This window comes from Eulemur rufifrons, chromosome 7 (assembly GCF_041146395.1).
Source record: "Eulemur rufifrons isolate Redbay chromosome 7, OSU_ERuf_1, whole genome shotgun sequence".
Lineage (NCBI taxonomy): Eukaryota > Metazoa > Chordata > Mammalia > Primates > Lemuridae > Eulemur > Eulemur rufifrons.
In genome coordinates, this window is record NC_090989.1 from 189862409 (window position 1) to 189882023 (window position 19615).

Below are 19615 nucleotides of genomic sequence, written 5' to 3' on the forward strand. Positions count from 1 at the left end.
TATACATATGCTGAAAGTGAAAAGATGGGAAAAGGTATTCCTTGCAAATGATAACCAAAAGAGAGAAGTAGTGGCTATACTAATATTAGACAAAAAGACTTTAAGTCAAAAACTTACAGGAAACAAAGAAGAACATTATATAATGACAAAAGAGTCAATTTACCGAAAAAGTGTAACAATTATAGATACATGTGTATTAAACATCAGACCCCCTAAATATTCAGCAAACATTGACAATTGAAAGGAGAAATAGACAGCAACACAACAATAGTGGATTTCAATACCCTATTTTCAATAATGAATAAAACAACCATACAGAAGATCAATAAGGAAATAGAGGACTCGAACAATACTCTATAGGCCACTTGAACATAGACATACACAGAACATTTCACCCAACAACAGCAGAAAATGAATTCTTAAGTATACATGGAACTTTCTCCAGAAAGACCACATGTTGGGCCAGAAAATAAGACTTAGAAGATATAAAAAGATTGATGTTATACCAAGTATCTATTCCAATCACAATGGGATGAAACTAGAATATCAGTAGCAGAATGATAACTAGAAAATTCACAAATGTGTGGAAACTAATCAAGACACTCATAACCAATGGGTCAGAGAAGAAATCACATGGGAAATTAAAAAATACCTTAAGACAAATGAAAATACGAAGCTTACGGATGCAGTAAAGCAGTGCTAAGGGGGAAGTTATAGCTATAAATGCTTACATTTAAAAAGGAAGAAACATCTCAAACCAACAGCCTAACTTTATACCTCAAGAAAGTAGAAAAAGAAGAAACTGAACCCAAAATTAACAGAGGGAAAAAATAGTAAAGATTAGAGCAGAAATAGAGAGTACATTACAACTGATGCCACAGAAATAAAAAGGATTATAAAAGAACACTATGAACAATTGTATACCAATAAATTGGATAACCTAGAATTAATGGATTAATTCCTAGAAACACGCAACCTACCATGATTGCCTTATGAAGAAATAGAAAATCTGAGCAGACCAATAACTGGTAAGGAGATTGAATCAGTAATCAAAAACTCCCAAGATGAGAAAGCCAGGTCCAGATCACTTCACTGGAGAATTCTAACAAACATATAAAGAATATCAGTCCTTCTCAAACTCTTATAAACAATTGAAGAGAAGGGAACATGCCTTAACTCTTCTGGTGAGGCCAGTATTACCCTGATAACAAAAGCAAACAAAGAAACTATAAGAAAACTACAGACCAATATACCTGGTAAATATTGATGTAGAAATCCTCAAAAACTAAAGCTGAATTCAACAGCACATGAAAGGAATATCCCTTGTTATTCATAGGAAACTGGTTTCAGGACTTCCCTTAGATACTAAAATTCACAGGTATTCAAGTCCCTTTTATAAAATGACATAGTGTTTGCATGTAACCTATGAATATTCCCTTGTATACTTTAAATCATCTCTAGATTACTTATAATACCTAATACAATGTAAATAATCGTATACTGCATTGTTTAGGGAATAATGATTTTAAAAGTCCGTAAAGATGCAAATATTTTTTCTAATATTTTCAAATCATAATTGGTTGAATCCATGGATGTGAAACCTACAGATACAGAGGGCCTACTGTACACCATGAACAAGTGAGATTTATTTCTGAAATGCAAAAATGGTTCAACATATGAAAATCAGTGTAATATGCGACATTAACAGAATGAAGGACAAAAACCACATGATTATCTCATCTGATGCAGAAAACACATTTGACAAAATTCAACACCCTTTCATGATAAAAACATCAAAACTAGAAATAGAAGAAAAGCACCTCGATATAATAAAGGCCATATATGAAAAGCCCACAGCTAACATCATACTCAGTGGAGAAAGACTGAAAGCTTTTCCTCTAAGATCAGGAACAAGATAAACATGCCTGCTTTCACCACTTCTGTTCAACATGGTATTGTCCTATACAGAGCAATTAGGCAAGAAAAAATAATAATAATAAAAGGCATCCATGATCTTATATGTAGATAAGAAAATCCAAAAACTCCACAAAAATACTAGTAAATGAACTAATAAGCAAATTCAGCAAAGTGGCAGGATAAAGAATCAACTCACAAAACTCAGTTGCGTTATTGTAAACAATGAAAAATTTGAAAAGGAAATTAAAAAAACAATTTGATTTACTGTATCACCAAAAAGAATAAAATACTTAGGAATAAACCTAACTAAGGAAGTGAAAGACGTGTACACTTAAAACTACAAAACATTGTTAAAAGAAATTAGATGCCAATAAATGGTAAAACATCCCATATTCATGGGATGGGAGACTTATGTTGTTAAGATGTCAACACTACCCAAAGTGATCTACAGATCCAACACAATCCCTATCAAAATCCCCATGGCATTTTTCACAGAAATAGATAAATCTATCCCAAAATTCGTATTGAATCCCAAGGGAAACCAACTTTTCATTTTACAAAAGTTGATGTCTTGCAAGGGACACCAAATAGCCAAAAAAAATCTTGGGAAAAAAAGAACAAAGTTGAAATTTTCATACTTCTTGACTGTAAAGTATATTATAAAGCTACAGTAATGAAAATAGTGTGGAACAACCATAAAGGTAGAAATATAGACATATGGAATAGAATAGAGAGCCCAGAAATAAACATTTGCATATATGGCAACACGATCTTCAATAATGGTACCAAGGTCACTCAATGGCAAAAATACAGTCTCTTCAAGTGGTTTGGGAAAACTGGATATCTCCATGCAAAAGAATGAAGTTGGACCCTTATCTCACACCATATACAAAATTTAACTCAAAATGGATTTAAGATCTGAATATAAGATCGAAACCTAGTAAACTTAGAAGAAAGCATGAGGGAAAGCTTCATGACATTGGCTTTAGCATTGATTTCTTAAATAGGACACCAGAAACACAGACAATGAAAACAAAAATAGACAAATGGCACAACATCAAACTTTGAAACTTCTATGCATCAATAGTGTGAAACAATAAAAATAAAAAATAGAAAAATAGAGTAAAACAATCAAGAATGAAAAGGCAACCTATGGAACAGGAGAAAATATTTGTAAACCATATATCTGATAAGGGTTAATATCCAGATTATATAAAGAATTCCTAAAACTCAACAACAAATAACCCAATTTATAAAAAGGCAGAGGACTTATATAGATATTTCTCCAAATATGATATACAAATGGCCAATAAACATCTGAAAAAATACTCAAATCAAAACCACGATGCAGGCTGGGGGCAGTGGCTTACTCCTGTAATCCTAGCACTCTGGAGGCCAAGGCAGGAGGATTGCTTGAGCTCAGGAGTTTGAGACTAGCCTGAGCAAGAAAGAGACCTTGTCTCTACAAAAAAAAAAAAAAAAAAAAAAAACCAGAAAAATTAGCCGGGTGTGGTGGTGCACGCCTGTAGTCCCAGCTGTTCTGGAGGCTGAGACAAGAGGATCATTTGAGCCCAGGAGTTTGAGGTTCCAGTGAGCTATGGTGACACTACTGCACTCTAGCCTGGGTGACAAAGTGAGACCCCACCTCAAAAAAAAAAAAGCAAAAAAGCAAAAACAGAAAATAAATGTTGCCAAGGATGTAGAGAAATTGGAACCCTTGTGCACTCTTGATGGGAATGTCAAGTATTAATAGTATAACTGCTATGAAAAACAGTGTGGCAGTTCCTCAGTAGAATTACCATATGATCCAACAATCCCACTTCTGGGTATATATGCAAACAAATTGAAAGCAACTTCTCAAAGATATTTACATACCCTTGTTCATAGCAGCATTATTCACAACAGCCAAGAAGTAGAAGCAACCCATATATCCATAGTCAGATGAATGGATTAATAAAATATGGTATATTCATGCAATGGAATATTAATTCTGTGTTAAAAAGGAAAGAAATCCTGTCACATGCTACAACATGGCCCTGTAGCATGATCCTTTAGGACACTATGCTAAGTGAAATGTGCCGGTTCTCTAAGGGACAAATACTATGTGATTCTTAGTGTCACCTCCCCCCAAAAAAGAAAGAAATGGTATGTGCTTGGAATGGTTATATGTTTCCTGCTGACTGAACCATATCTTGGTCCATGAGTTTATGTTCCCAGAAAATATACCTACCCCCTGGAGTTTGAAAGTTCCCACATAGTCCAGAAACAGTTTGGTGCCTTCCTATTCTGTGAAGTTTCAAAACCTGAGCTCCTGAGCTCCCAGCGCTTATCTTCTAGTAAAGGGAAACCAACAAATTGTGCATGCCTGCCAGCTATGTAACAGGTAAGGTCTAACTTTGGTAAGATCAGAATTATCCCCATGAGATTCAGAGGAGTTAAGTAAGAGAAATTAAATGAGGGATGGAGCCAGGTTTAAAACAAACAACAACAAAAACGTAAGATCTGAGTTCCACCAAAGCCCATCCTCTTTACCTGTGTCAATTAGGATTGTTTCACCTGTAACAGAATACCCAACTCAGACTTACCTCAACAATAAGGACATGTATCAGCTCACATTACTGGAGTTCAGCAGTAAGGTGGACATCATGGTTGTTTGATCCAGCAGCTCAGCAGAGTCATTAAAGAACCAATTTCTCTCTCTGTTCTACTAAGTTTTGGGTTTATCCTAAGGTTTATAGGTTCATTGAGAGAGACTGACTTCCCATGGCTGTCTCTAGATCAAAAGTTCTATAATCCTAGAGACTCCAGCAGACCTCCGGTTACATCTTAGCTGTTAGGAAATTCTAATTTCCTAAAAGATACCTAATCTTTTGAGTAAGTAAATTATTTTTAATCCTTAGAAACCAAAAAAAAAAAAAATGGTTTCTCAGACCTTATAGGATATCATTCTTTTAGCAGTTGCCCTATTTGTCCTCTTTTGTAATGACCTAGACTACCTGCTCTCTCCCAGGACCCTCTATTTTAGGTACAGACACATTTGTTGACTCGTGGCCTTCTCTTGGACTTAGTATTTAAGAGTGCCCCGTGCTTACTGTCATCCAGGAGAGTGAAAAGACTGACTTCACATTCATTTTCCCACAGGGACAGACTCTGCCTGGGCGAGTCCTTTTTCTGCGTTATGTAGTACAGACCCTTGAAGATGACTTCCAGCAGATCCTGAGGAGGCAACGGCAGCACCTGCAGCAATCCATTGCAAACACTGTGCTGTCTTGTGACAAGCAGCCCCACAATGTCAGGTAACCAGCCACCTGAGCCCTGGGGTGACAAGAGGTAGTAGGTATAGGTGGGCAGCTGCTGAAGGCTAGAGAATATCAGGTGGACAAGGTTTTCTAGTCACTAGGTAGTATAACAAGGATAATTATTAAAATCAAAAAAGAAACCCTCTCTGCACCAACAATATGGCAGGTACCATAGCTTGAGTGATTTTTGTTTCAATACCATTGACTTCCTTTGGTCTATTTAAGTATTGTCCAAACAACCTTGTGAGATCTAAGGGGGAAACGTGTGTAAAACTTTTGTGGCTTTTATTAACCTAGATTTATTTCCATCCCCCTGAAAACTCAGTATAAATCTCATTTGTCAATACTAGTTTATGAAAAGTAATATTATGGCAATAGGTCATGTGGCTGACAGTAAGGTACAATAGATAGTAAGCATGTGTTCTTTCTTCCAAGAATTAGGGTCAGAGTTTCTGGAAGCTTCAGAGTGTGGAACTACTATATGTTTATACCAAGGGGGTGGGGAATGATTTCTAGGATGGGGATCTCAGGCTGGAATTTTTCTCTTGGATCTACAGATGGTCCCTGACTTAAAAAGGTTTGACTTAAAATTTTTCAATTTTATATTGGTGCAAAAGCAGTACGCATTCAGTAGAGACTGTACATCAGGTACCCATGCAACCATTCTGTCTTTCACTTTCAGTGCAGTATTCAATGAATTACATGCAGTAGTCACCAAAAAGTCAGCACTTTATTATAAAATAGGCTTTGTATTAGATGATTTTGCCCAACTGTAGGCTATTGTAAGTATTTTGAGCACATGTAAGGTAGGCTAGGCTAAGTTATGGTGTTCAGTAGGTTAGGTGTATTAAATGTATTTTCAACTTATGATGGGTTTATCACAATATAACCCCATTGTAGGTTGAGGAGCCTCTGAACACTCCTCGCTTTTTTGGAAATGGTTCTCACTAGAACAGTGTAACAGCATCTCTTTGTTTAGAGCAGTCTTGAAGCTCTTCCACTCTTTTTTACTTTCCCACATGTTCTTATATGTTTGTTGAGAATATTTTTCACAGGCCAGTGTGGGATATTGACTATCATAACTCTTCCATTAAAAAAGGAAGAAGTTTCATTGTGTTTTGGGCATTGGTCAGTTTTTGCCCCATTAGTTTGCATGCCCATATCCATATTCCTATATGTGGCGTTTTACCTAAAGTTTAAATGTTAATAATTATAGGAGTAGAAAAATCAGTAAGTAGAGAATCTACAAAGAACACAGGACAGTTGGTTTTAAAGTGAAAAATAGTAATTTAAATAATGAGAACAATTCTATCTACCATTATGCTTTGTGAGCTTGGCTTTAGAGTGAGTGGCAGATGGAAGACATGACCCACTGTTCTCTTAGTTGCTTTCGTTTCCATCTCTCATGGTGTGAGCCTCTCACTGTACAGAGTGACTCTTAGGTTTAAAGATAGGCATGGAGAGGGTGTATTTATAGCCTCTAAATGCAAGCCAGGTCCTCTGTTTTGTGCTCAATCAATGAAAAAAGTCATTTGTTCTAGCTGTAAGGAAAACAAGCTATCTTTGATTTACTAAGAGATGAATATGAGATTGAAGTGGTGATGACATGGATGTCTACATATCTTATCTAAACTCATCAAACAAAACCCTGGCAATTTACTGTATGTAAATTATACATTGAAGAGGATTTTTTTAAAAAAAAAATGCTAAGTGAGTCTCTATATGACGCCCTCTTAAGGGATTTTCTTCTCTTTATTTCATTTTTAACTATACGTACAAAGATAAACTAGTTCTACAAGATTTAAGAAACACTTGTCTCCAGGTCCCTCACCTGCATTTCTCTTTCCCAGCTCTTAATTGATTCTTTTGATATTCACCTCCATATGGTGAAATAACATAGGTGTGTTTCTACTTCTTGATTTTCCGTTGTTAGCCATTATCTACTGACTTCCTGCGTGAAAGATTAGGAGTTAACTCTTTTTCTTCCCCACCTTCCCACATCACACACACACACATACACACACACACACATTTCCCAGCCCCTGTACCATTAATATAGTTATATCTTTTTTTTTAATAGACAGTCATTCTGTCACCCACGCTGAAGTACAGTGGCACAATGACAGCTAACTGTAAATCCACCTCCTAGGCTTAAGTTTTCCTCCTGCCTCAGCCTGTAGCTGGGATTACAGGCACGCACCACCACACCCAGCTGATTTTGCAGTGTTGCCCAGGCTGGTCTTGAACTCCTGGCATCAAGCAGTCCTCCTGCCTTGGCCTCCCAAAGTGGTGGGCTTATAGGCATGAGCCACTGTACCAAGCCCATAATTTTTTTAAATCAATATTCAAAGTTTCTATTACTTTGACTATGTAGACCACTCAGAATTTAGCCAAGTACTATGATTACTTTTCCTTTATTCATACCTTTTTGTTTTCCCTAGAGTTAATAATTGTCGTATTTTTAGTTTTCTTGCTTTCTTTGTGCAAATCAGAAGTCAACCCCAAATTCTGTCCTCTTCCAGTCTTCTTCATTGTAAATGTGAGAGTTCCCTTTACCTCTTTCCACTGTTGGATAACTTACTTGTCCTATGTCTTTCTCTTTCTTGGTTTTTACTCTCTTGTGTTAAGGAATCAGTCTCTACTAGCTTTCTAAGAAAGGTATATGGGAAGCAACGTTTTTGAGACTTTGAAATAACTTTTCTACAGAACATTGAAGGAAATCTTCCATTGTCTTCTAGCTCCCAGAATTGCTGTTAAGATGTCAGAAGCTATTTTGAGTACTTATTCTTTAAATGTGCTCTGGTTTTTTCCTCTGGAAGTTGGCAAAGCTCTCTTTTTGCCCACTAGACTTGTTGAAGGTCTATATTCGTCCATTGTGTTGGGCTTTCAGTCGGCCATTTCAGTCTGGTAAAATATCCTTCATATCTCTTCATATCTGATAAATAGGGTTTTTCATTTTTGTTATTGTGTTTCCAATTTCCAAGAGCTCTTTTATTTTTTTCTGTGTTCCTTATTGAAATTAATAAATAGTATTATGTTCTTGTTTTCTTCTTTCCTAGATCTATATCATCTCATATCTTTGATGATTTTCATTTTTATTTGTTTTCTAATTCTCTACATAATATCTGTTTTCTTTACATTGCCTTTTGTTTGTTTGTTTTTGCTATTTTGGTCTCTATCTCTTATGTTTGAAGTTTTCCATAGATGTCTGATAAACCTTGGTAGTCTATCCATGTATAAAGGTCGCGGACTCAAAAGAAGCTCTGAGGACATGGGAGGACTTGTCATTTCTGCACTTCCCTGTAGGTGGAACTAGTTTTCCATTTCTTTTTTTTTCCCCCTAGAGACAGAGTCTCAGGGTATTGTCCAGGCTGGTCTCAAAAGCCTGGGCTCAAGTGATCCTCCCACCTCAACCTCCCAAAGTGCTGGGATTACAGGTGTGACACCACACCTAGCCTGGTTTTCCATTTCTAAGAAAATCACTCAAGTCAGTGTCTTCAGGTCTTTCCTCCTGGGGCTGTTTGAGTTTTCCAGAGAAGACTTCTAATCACCTACATGAATGATAGAGACTGGAACTTCAGGTTTTTGGAAGATAAGTGTGGGAAGATAGCAAGGGTCTCTGCATTGAGCATGCGTATGTTCATTTAGTGTCCCTGTTTGCCCTGGTGCCATTGCCTCCAAGCTATGCCTCGTATCCCAGTCCAGAGACCCTTTGTTTTACCTCTTCACTGAGTCTACCTGTAGTCTGAAGGGTTGGGTAAAAAGACCTAGGAGTCTGAAAATTTCTTAAAGAGCTTTCAAGCCATCCAATTTATTTTAACTTACACCCCTTCACCCTCACTTCAGAGAAACCTAGTACTGCCACTTGCAGAACTTACTGAAGATTTTTTTTTTTTTTTAGTAAATAGGATTAAATAGGATTGTTGTTCTCTGCTGTTGGCTTAGGATTCAGCTTCCTCAATTCTGCTAAGTCAATTAAAATTTATCTCTTTACCAAAGTCATAGATTTGGATTAAACATCATTCTTAAAACATGACACACTTGATTTATTTGCTTAGTTACTTAGTTACCTTTAATTTTGTAATCAGCATCTCTTAACCTACCCCCAAATCAAAGACTAGGACCTTGACAATTACCTACCTCTAACCACACACCATCCCCCATCTCCCACCTTTGCCCCTGCCTGTGCCCAAGATATTCTCCATCCTGCATATTCATCATTTCATTCCTTTCCTTTCTTTTTTTCCTTAAAAATGTTTTGGAAATATTTCTTTCCTTTCTATGTACTTTTATTGTATGTACATGTGTTCCTATAAAGTATATATTTTAATTTTAGTCTCTTTTATCTTTATATTAAAAGACATCATGTTGTATGTAATCTATTGAGAACTTTATTTTTCACTTAATATTTTATAGTACTAAGATTTGTCCGTATTGTTGCCTGTCATAGCATATTCATTTTGACTACTATGTAATATTCTATTTTGTGAGTATAGTTCATTTGCCTTCCACTTTAAATAAGATTTCACTGCTATTGTCTCCTCTCCTCCCCTTCCTTATAGATATATTTTTTTAAGTATTTACTGTAATATTAGTGGGGTTTTAGGAGGGAACAAAATTAGATATGTGTATTCAATCTACCATTTTTACCTGGGTTACCTAAGTGACCATCAAAAAGTAATTTTGACTATATGAGATGTTCTTACCTTACCAACTTTTAGAGATTAAGCCCTGTATTTAAAGTATGACTCCACTGCACATACTCTAAACCTTAGTTATTAGAATTAACAGATGACACCCAATAATAGAGAGCCAGCAAGGACTTCTGTGGTCATCCAGTCCAACTTTCCACCTGGCCAGGAAGTCACAGATAGTGCTCTTTGACCCTGCAGTTACCTTTCAATAATTGTAGCTGAAAGAAGAATGTTATTTTTTAGTTAGCTTTTTAGCCTTACTATAATTAAATATGGGGTTTCATTAGATTTAAATATTAAAAATAACCTAAGGGCCCCCTTTGTTGCCTTTAGGGAAATCTAGGGATCTGGGAGCTCAGATTAAGGCTGTAGTCCAGAACATCATAAATACAACAGAAGTTTAAACCTCTTCTTTTGTTTTTTTTTCTTCTTTTTTTTTTTTTCTTTCCTTTTGTTGTTGTTTTTTTTTTTTTTTCCCCTGCCCAGGAAAAGAAAAAATAAACCTTTTCCTTCTTATCCTTTTTCAATTGCAGGGATGTTATCAAGTGGCTGGTCAAAGCAGTGACTGCAGATGGATTAACTCAGCCCCCAAATGGGAATCAAACCTCTTCAGGAACAGGAGTCTTGAAAGCCAGCAGTAGCTACCCTTCTTCCCAGCCTAACCTGACGAAGAACACCAATCAGCTGTAAGGGGGCAGGCAGAAGTTGTCTTTCCCGGGCTATTGGGATTTAGTGTTTTAGAGAGCAGCACCACTCCCTAAGAGTTGCTTCCCTCAAATTAACAAGATCTTGTAACACAGGCTGATTCTTATTAAAGGCTTAGTTTAACTAAACGCTACATTCTAATTCCAAAGTAGAACAAAAGCAGGTGCTTTCACCCCTAGATGAATAGGACTCCACAAAGTAAGTACAAAGTCACAAAGCAGAAGTGAACAAAAAGCTAAAGGACACTGCACTTCCTTTCCTGGATTCTAAGAGACAGTAAAGGGTTACAGCTACTAATCACTTGAGGTAGCTACTGACATAGAGGAGTGGTGGGTAGCGGTGTTCCAGCAACCTCAAGTCCTCAAGGACCTGTGTTTATCTCCCCTAGTCCTAGGGGAAAATAGCAGTTCAACCTGCAGGTTCCAACAGGTCAAGGTAGATCTCATTGCCTCAGACTGCACTGGAAAGAGATTCATGGCATTTTTTTTATGGAGTTAAGAGTGGTCTTGGCTTTTTTTGAGAAATGCCAGGATTTTAGAGGCTGGGGCTGCCCTTGTACAAGTGACCTAGTATTCCGTGCCAATCATATATATTGTTAAAAACCAGTCACACTTGACATTTCAAATATAGCATTTGTGCCTGAATTCACAGTGTTATAATTATAATCTGCTTGTACCTACCTGATTTATAAAGCCTACAGATTTCAACTAATTTAGAAGACACTATTTTATCTAAAGGGGGAATGTTTTTGAACAATGAAGCATTTTCTTGGAGAAGGCCCTAAAGTGAGGTTATCTCAGAGGTACCATATACAAACCCAAGAGGGAGGCAAATACTGTTCCTTCAATGGAAGCTGATCTCATAATAATAATCATAATAAATTTGTTATAAGTAAATATTAGCAGAAATAACAATAGGCCTCCTAAAAGTCAATTTTATGATGATCTTATCAACAACAGTTATAGGTGCTACCATTTTTCATTAAGGAGTGCCTGTCTGCCAGATATTTTACACATCGCTCACAACTTTATGAAATGCATGATATTCTTCCCCTGTTTTATAGATGATAACGCTTAGACTCAGAGTTAGTAACTTGTCTAAGGTTGAACAGCTTATCATTGTACAGCCAGAATCTGATGCCCAAGGCCCTAGTCTGGTCCACCTATTGTCACTGGCTGCAGATTTTCTAAAAACAAAGCCCTTCCTTCCATCACAAATAATACGTGTTAGAGAAGGCTGATATCAGGCCAGCCTTACCTTTCTGAGGGGTTTCCTGGATTCCTACATCAGGAATGCCATATCAGACTGGGTGTCTCCCACAGTAGGCTGAATGGGAGAGAAGGTCAGGTTCCACCAGCAAAAGTTCTGAGACTGAATTTAGAAACTATTGTAAAGGAAACAGTAACAAGAAAAAACTATATGGCAAATACATATTTTCTCCTGTATCAAAGAAATTGAAATAATTTTTAGTCACTCTGGACCTGTTTCATCATCTATAAAATAGGGAAATTATAGGTCAGATGATCCTTAAAGTTCTCTAGATCCTTAAGATTGTGTGGTTCTATTTTTGAATTTAAAAGCAGCGTGCTTTTGCAGCTCAACCCCAGGTTCTCAGAGGTTCAGACAGTATGATCTGGCAAAAGGGATTCAGGTAGGTGAAACTGCTAAATGAAAGCATGCTGATGGCTTGAGTAGTTCTCCCTGACCTTGTGTGTGCTTTACAAGATCCTTTAGTAGTCTCTATTCTTGATGTACACTGGTGGGGACCTCCTCCTAGCCACACGGTGGCTCCTTGCCAGACCCTCCCACTCATCTGTGTCTTATGTTCTGGACTCAGGATTGTGTGCCAGCTTCAGAGGATGCTATCCATAGCCGTGGAGGTGGACAGGACCCCCACCTGCAGCTCCAATAAAATTGCTGAGATGATGTTTGGATTTGTGCTGGACATTCCTGAGAGGAGTCAGAGGTGAGTCTTAGTTTTTTAGGGGGGGAAAGAAACCTTTAGGAAGTCATTTTTCTTAAATTAACTTTTCTATCTGTCCTGCCTGCTGGTAACAGAATTTCACAAGAGAAAATTACAAGCTAAAAAAAAAAAGAAAGAAAAGAAAAAGAAAATTTCTAACTAGTTAAAATAGGAAGAAAGCGGTAATGGGATTCCTGTCTCTTTGACTTTTTGAAGGAAGGAGGTTCTCAACTAATTGTTATTATTTGCAGCTAAGGCATAATTTCTTGGGAAGAGACAGGGTACCCCAAACAGAGCATAAATTTCCCTACCTTACCCATTTCTCTAAAGACTTATTCATCCTTCAAAATTCAGCTGTTAAGCACTACCACCTTCTCTGATCTTCATCCATAGGGCCTGGCCTAAGTGTTCACTGAATGCTTGGTAGATGAATGAAATAGACATGTCCAATATTAGGGGACAGAGAGGTGACCCACTGAAGACAATTGGACCTGTAGAATGAGCACCCAGATAGTAAGAATAAGGAATTCAGTTTCTCTAAGCATAAATTAGTAAAGTATTTTATTAGGAGGAGATAAAGAAATAGAGTTTTTGGCTAGGACCAATGATTCCTTCCTTGAACCAGTAATTTTAAAATCCAGAGGAAGAAAAATAAATTGGAATGAATATGAATTTATGAACAATTGCTGGTAAGGTGAATAACTATGAGAAAGCTATTGCAGAGTGGTGACACTTGGGAAATTATGGTGTATATTTGTCTTCAGTGCACCTCCATTAGCTAAATGCTTGCTTCCCATCCGGGTCCCTAAGCTCCCATCTGGCAACCAAGACTACTCTTGTGCAGCTCTGGTTTCTTCTATTATAAGAAAATGTCATACCATAGAGTACTATAATAGGACTTAATTAAAATACCCTGCTAAGATTAAGACAAACATTTACTGAGTTCCTCCAATGTTGTCAACCATTGTCGAATTAATTATATCATTTATTTTCATGAAACCTTATAATGTTATCCCATTTAATGAATAAGAAAAATACTCAAAGAGGTGACATTAACTAGCCCAAGGTTGTGCAGCTAAACAGATTTGGAATCCAGATTTAAATCTGGGGCTACTTAATCCCAAATTCATTATTCAAAGGAGGCAGTATGAGAGTGGATGTGGTGGCTCACGCCTGTAATCCTAGCACTTTGGCAGGCTGAGGTGGGAGGATTGCTTGAGGCCAGAAGTTCAAGACCAGCCTAAGCAAGAGTGAGATCCCGTCTCTACAAAAAAATAGAAGAATTTGCCAGCCAGGTGGTGGCGCATTGCCTGTGGTCCCAGCTACTTGGGAGGCTGAGGCAGGAGGATCACTTGAGGAGTTTGAGGTTGCAGTGAGCTATGATGACACCACTAAATTCTAGCCTGGGTGACTGTGAGACCCTGTCTCAAGAAGAAGAAGAAAAAAAAGACTGCAAAGAAGGCAGTATGTTGTAGTGGTTAGACAGAAAAAAGGACATATAAATGCCATGCTTGCTCTAATATGTTGTCAGAAGTATTTCATTTGGGTCCAACTCCCATACCTCTCATTTATGTAGGACGAGATTCTGGAGACAAATGGGTAATCTAAGGAATGAGTAACTAAGTATCATTCGTTGAGTCTTGACAAATGCATACACTTGCTTGACATGTCATTTTCCAATGGCTTATTGATAGTGTGTAGAAACCCTGCAACCTTGATAAATGTATTTAATTCTAGTAGGATTTTTTAATGGTTTCCTTAATATTTTCTATGTATAAAAGCATGTTGTCTACAAATATAGAGAGTTTAACATCTGCCTTCCCAATCTGTATGCCTTTTGCTCTTTTCTTGCCTTATTGCAAGGGGTAGTACCTCCAGTAAAATGTTGGAGAAATCATAAGAGCAGATATTGTTGCCTCATTCCTAATCTTAGGGGGAACACATTCAGTCTTTAACCATTAAGTATGATGTTAGCTGTTTCATAGATGCCCTTTGTCAGATTGAGGAAGCTTCCTTCCATTTCTAGTTTATTGAGTGTTTTTATGAAGAATAGTATTGAAATTTGTCAAATTATATTTTTCTGCATCTATAGAGGTAATCATATTTTTCTCCTTTATTCTTTTGATGTGGTGACTTACATTGATTAATTTCCTAATGTTCAACCAACCTTGCATTCCTGGAATAAAAACCTACTTGGTTATGCTGTTATCCTCTTTATATATTAAGTTACTAATATTGTACAAAGGGTTTTTGCACCTATGTTGACAGAGAATATTGATCTGTAATTTTATTTTCCTATAATGTTTAATGGTTTCTATAATGTTTCTTCACTCACATTTAAAGAAAAGTAAATTAAAACTATACAGAGATATAACTTTTCACCTATCTAAATAGTGAAAAATTTAAAGAACAGTAATACACTCCATTAGTGAGGCTATGAGAAAATAGGTACCCATACAATGCTGATGGCAATGCAAAAACTGGTACAAGCCTTATGGAGGGGAATTTTATAATATCTAACAAAAATAAATGCTCATTTACCTCTTGACCCAGCAATCCCACTTCTAGGAATCCCCTGAAGACATATTTCTAATAATATGAAAATACATATGCACAAGGATATTCACTACAGCATTCTTTGTAATTGCAAAATATTGGAAACACCCAAATGCCCATACATAGGACAGTGATGACTATCTATGGTACATCTATACAATGGGGTATTATGCAGCTATAAAAAGATAAAAAATACGAAAATTTCTATGAACTGAATTCTAAGATATGTTATTTTTAAAAAGCAAAATACAAAGAGTATATTTAGTACATAAACATTTTTTATAAGAAAGGAGGAGAAATCTAAAAATATACATGATTCTGATCAATTGTGAAAGAAGAAACAAAATTAAGGTAAGCCACAGACTAATAAAACTGGTTATACACTGAAGTGGGTGGGAATGGGAGAAAGGAGAAAAGGTATTGACTGGACTGGGTTGGTACATACTTCCCTGAGTATACCTTTTTGTACAGTTAAAACTTTTAACCTTTCTATGGCCGGGCACGGTGGCTCACGCCTGTAATCCCAGCACTTTGGGAGGCCGAGGCGGGCGGATCGTTTGAGCTCAGGAGTTCGAGACCAGCCTGAGCAAGAGCGAGACCCCATCTCTACTAAAAATAGAAAGAAATTATATAGACAACTAAAAACATATAGAGAAAAAATTAGCCGGGCATGGTGGCACATGCCTGTAGTCCCAGCTACTCGGGAGGCTGAGGCAGGAGGATCGCTTGAGCCCAGGAGTTTGAGGTTGCTGTGAGCTAGGCTGACGCCACGGCACTCTAGCCCGGGCAACAGAGTGAGACTCTGTCTCAAAAAAAAAAAACAAAAAACAACTTTTAACCTTTCTAGAGCCATTTAATGTTTTACATACTCAAAAAGACAATCACCAAGGAAGTTCAGGGAGGGAAGTGCCTAAAATGGAGTACAAACAGAAACAAATTAACTTAACTGGACTTTAAATTAATGGAATAGTAGGGAGCCGGCCAGCGGTGGTGCAAGACTGTAGTCCCAGCTACTCAGGAAACTGAGGGGGAGGATCACTTCAGCCCAGGAAATCAAGGCCAGCCTGGGCAACATAGTGAGACCCCCATCTCTAAAAAAAAAATTAAAAATAAATAAATAGATAAATAAATAAAATGGAGGTAGGGGTGGAGGGACAAGCCCAAGTAACTTTTTAAAAACTTCTTATTTTTAAATAATTATAGGTTCAAAGGAAGTTGCAAAAACTATTACTATTACAAAGAGGTACTGTGTGTCCTCACAAACAGGAAGTTAACCTTGGTATAATCCAAGACTTTATTCACATTCCACCCATTTTACATGCACTCATTTGTGTGTAGCTCTTTGTGATTTTACCACATGTAGATTTATATAACCATCATTGCAGTCAAGATACAGCACTGAGCTGGGCGCAGTGGCTCATGCCTATAATCCCAGCACTTTGGGAGGCCAAGGTGGGAGGATTGCTTAAGCCCAGGAGTCTGAGACCAGCCGGAGCAACATAGCAAGACCCTTTCTATTCAAAAAATTTAAAAGTTAGCTGGGCGCAGTGGTGCACACTTGTAGTCCCAGCTACTCCTGAGGCTGAGACAGGAGGATCGCTTGAGCCCAGGAGTTTGAGGTTGCAGTGCTGACACCATGGACTCCAGCCTGGGAAACAGAGCAAGACCTTGTTTCAAATTAAAAAAAAAAAAAGATACAAAACTGTCCCATCACCACAAAGATCCTTCATGCTACCCTTTTATGGCCACAACCATCCATCCTCCCCAAGCCCTGGCAACCACTAATCCATTCTCCATCTTTGTCCAGGTAACTTAAAGCACAATATTTAGACTAAATGCCCTCATGGTAAAGACAAAATGTAAATAAATATTGGGCTCTCATTGGTAGTCTTTTTTCACAGAGGTATGGATTAACAATTCAAAAACTGTCTTATGTGTATTCTAGGATTAAACAAATAAACGTATTGTAGATTATTAGAGCCAAGTTTCTCAATGTCAGAGAAGAAAGTTACACATATGAAAAGGGGAAAGGATAGAAGGAACCCTTGGTGCTGGATTGGAGTTAGAGGTATCAATATGAACTTGTGGTTTCTAATAAATATGGATAGATACAGGAATAAATGTAGGTGTGTGAGGGTCTATGGATACACATGTGTGTATGTGTTCATACAGCTGTTTCCTACCTCCCCCCACTAAGAGAACATAGAAGCAGTTATTCCTTAGTATCGGTGAGCACATCTCATACCCAGATCTTTGTTTCTAAATTCCTGTTTACCCTAAAAGGAACCAAAGTTTCTTGAAGAAATGGCTGATTCCAGAACTGAGGTAGATAAGGTACAAGGCAAGCCTAGAACATTTTGTGCCAGAAAGTAAGGAAGTGTTCAAAGACTATTCAGAACATATCAAAAGACACAGCTTAAAGGGGCTTTTATTGACAAAATCTGGGAAAATTTGAGCTCCAATATGAGTACTGACAGGAAAGGATTATAATCTGTTGAATAAAATAGGAATCTATGATTCCAATACTAATAGGAAGGAAGAAGGAGAAGGGACCCTCTTCCTTACAGTAGTAGAAAGCTAACTAATAATTTTAGAAGAAATGATGAATTAGGAAAAAATGCTGTTTGACAACTATCATAGTAATTCAGACGTTAATGGATACTGAAATGGTGAAAGTTTGTGAAGTCACAAGGTATTTGCAGAGCCTCAAAGTATATTCCCACGAGATACTCATTTATTACAATGGGGAAAATAGCAACTTTACAACGAAGGTATCACTGTAATCAAGTCCAAAGTTAACAGCAACAATAGGATAAATTGGCATCATGTGCCTCTTGATATGATGCATTGAGAATAATAAAGCACTTTTGCAGTACTGCCAAAAATGCATAACCTTTATCTGTTTGTGGGAAAATATCAGACAAATCTCAAATGAGAGACGTTCCTTGAAAAAATTGGCCTGTGCTTTTGAAAAATGTCAGTGTCATGAAAGACTAAACAAGATTGAGGAACTGTTCCAGATTAAAGGACCTTAAAAAACAGACAACTAAATGTACCTTGTGACCTGGGATTTTCTTTTGCTGTAGATAACATTATTAGGAAAATAAAAATCTGATTAAGGCCTGTCAATAGTATACTACTATGTGTTAACATTAATTTCCTGATTTTGATCATCTTACTTGGTCATCTAAGAGAATGTCCTTGTTTTCAGGAACTGTACCCTAAAGCATTTAAGGATGACTGGGGCATTATGTCTGCAACTTACTCTCAGTTCAGGGAGAAAAAATAAAAAGACACATAAGGATTAAAAAATGTGGTAAATGTTAACATTTGAGGAATCTGGGTGAAAGGTATTAAGGCATATGGAAAATCTTTGTACTATTCTTACAATTTTTCTGTACATCTGAAATTGTCAATCCAAAAAGTTAAAAGAAAAAAAGTATATTATAAACAGTCTGTAGTTGGTATTTGCTTTTTTAGTCAGCTGACAATCCCTGCCTTTTAATGGAAGTATTTATTCCATTTACATATAATTTAATTATTGGGTTTACACCCATCATCTTGCTATTATATTTGTTTCCTGTTTGTCCTGTTTGTTCTTTGTTCATTGTTTCCTCCTTCTCTGGCTCCTTTTTGATTAATCAAGTATTTTCTATTCCATTTTCTCTCTCCTGTTGGCTTTTAGCTCTTTTTTTTAGATTAAAATTTTATTTAGACATAAGTGTAGATTTAGATGCAATTGTACAAAATAATGCAGAAACATCCCATGTACGCTTTACCCAATTTCCCCCAATGGTAACATATTGCAAAACTAATACTATATCACAACCAGGATATTGAGATTGATACAAGCCAAGATACAGAACATTTCTGTCACTTCAAGGATTGCTCATATTGCCCTCTTATAGCCACACCTACTTACCTCCCAGCCTCACCCCGGCAACCGCTAATCTGTTCTGCATTTGTACAATTTTGTCATTTCAATAATGTTGTGTAAATGAAGTCATACAGTATCTAACCTTTTGAGATTCGCTTTTTTCACTCAGCATAATTCTCTGGAGCTTCGTCCAGGTTGTGTGTATTAATTGTTCATTCCTTTTTATTGCTCAGTAGTAGTCTATGGTGTGAGTGTACCACAGTTTTGTTTTTTTTAAAACATTTATCCATTGAAGGATATCTGTGTTGTTTTACAGTTTGGAGCTATTACGAATAAATCTTCTATAAACATTCATGTACAAATTTTTGTAGAACATAAGCCTTTATTTCTCAGGAGTACAATGTCTATGTCATTATGGTTTCATGTTTAATTTTTTAAGAAACTGCTGAACTGTTTCCCCAAGTGGCTATACCATTTTATATTCCCACCAGCAGTGTATGAGTGATCTAGTTTCTCTGCATCCTGGCCAGCATTTGGCATTGTCACTTTTTTTTATTTTAGCCATTCTAATAGATATGTAGTGATGTCTCATTATGGTTTTCAT

The 19615-nt window shown here is 36.9% G+C and overlaps 1 protein-coding gene across 2 annotated transcripts in view; it reads left to right on the plus strand.

Moving 5' to 3' along the window:
• The window catches only part of SIMC1 (SUMO interacting motifs containing 1), a 78410-nt gene that overhangs the window by 43147 nt on the left and 15648 nt on the right, over window positions 1–19615 (plus strand). For both annotated transcript variants that reach the window (XM_069473904.1, XM_069473903.1), the window contains 3 exons: window positions 5059–5213; window positions 10444–10596; window positions 12453–12581. In XM_069473904.1, the coding sequence (XP_069330005.1) occupies window positions 5059–5213; window positions 10444–10596; window positions 12453–12581 (437 nt within the window). The remainder of the gene's footprint in view (window positions 1–5058; window positions 5214–10443; window positions 10597–12452; window positions 12582–19615) is intronic.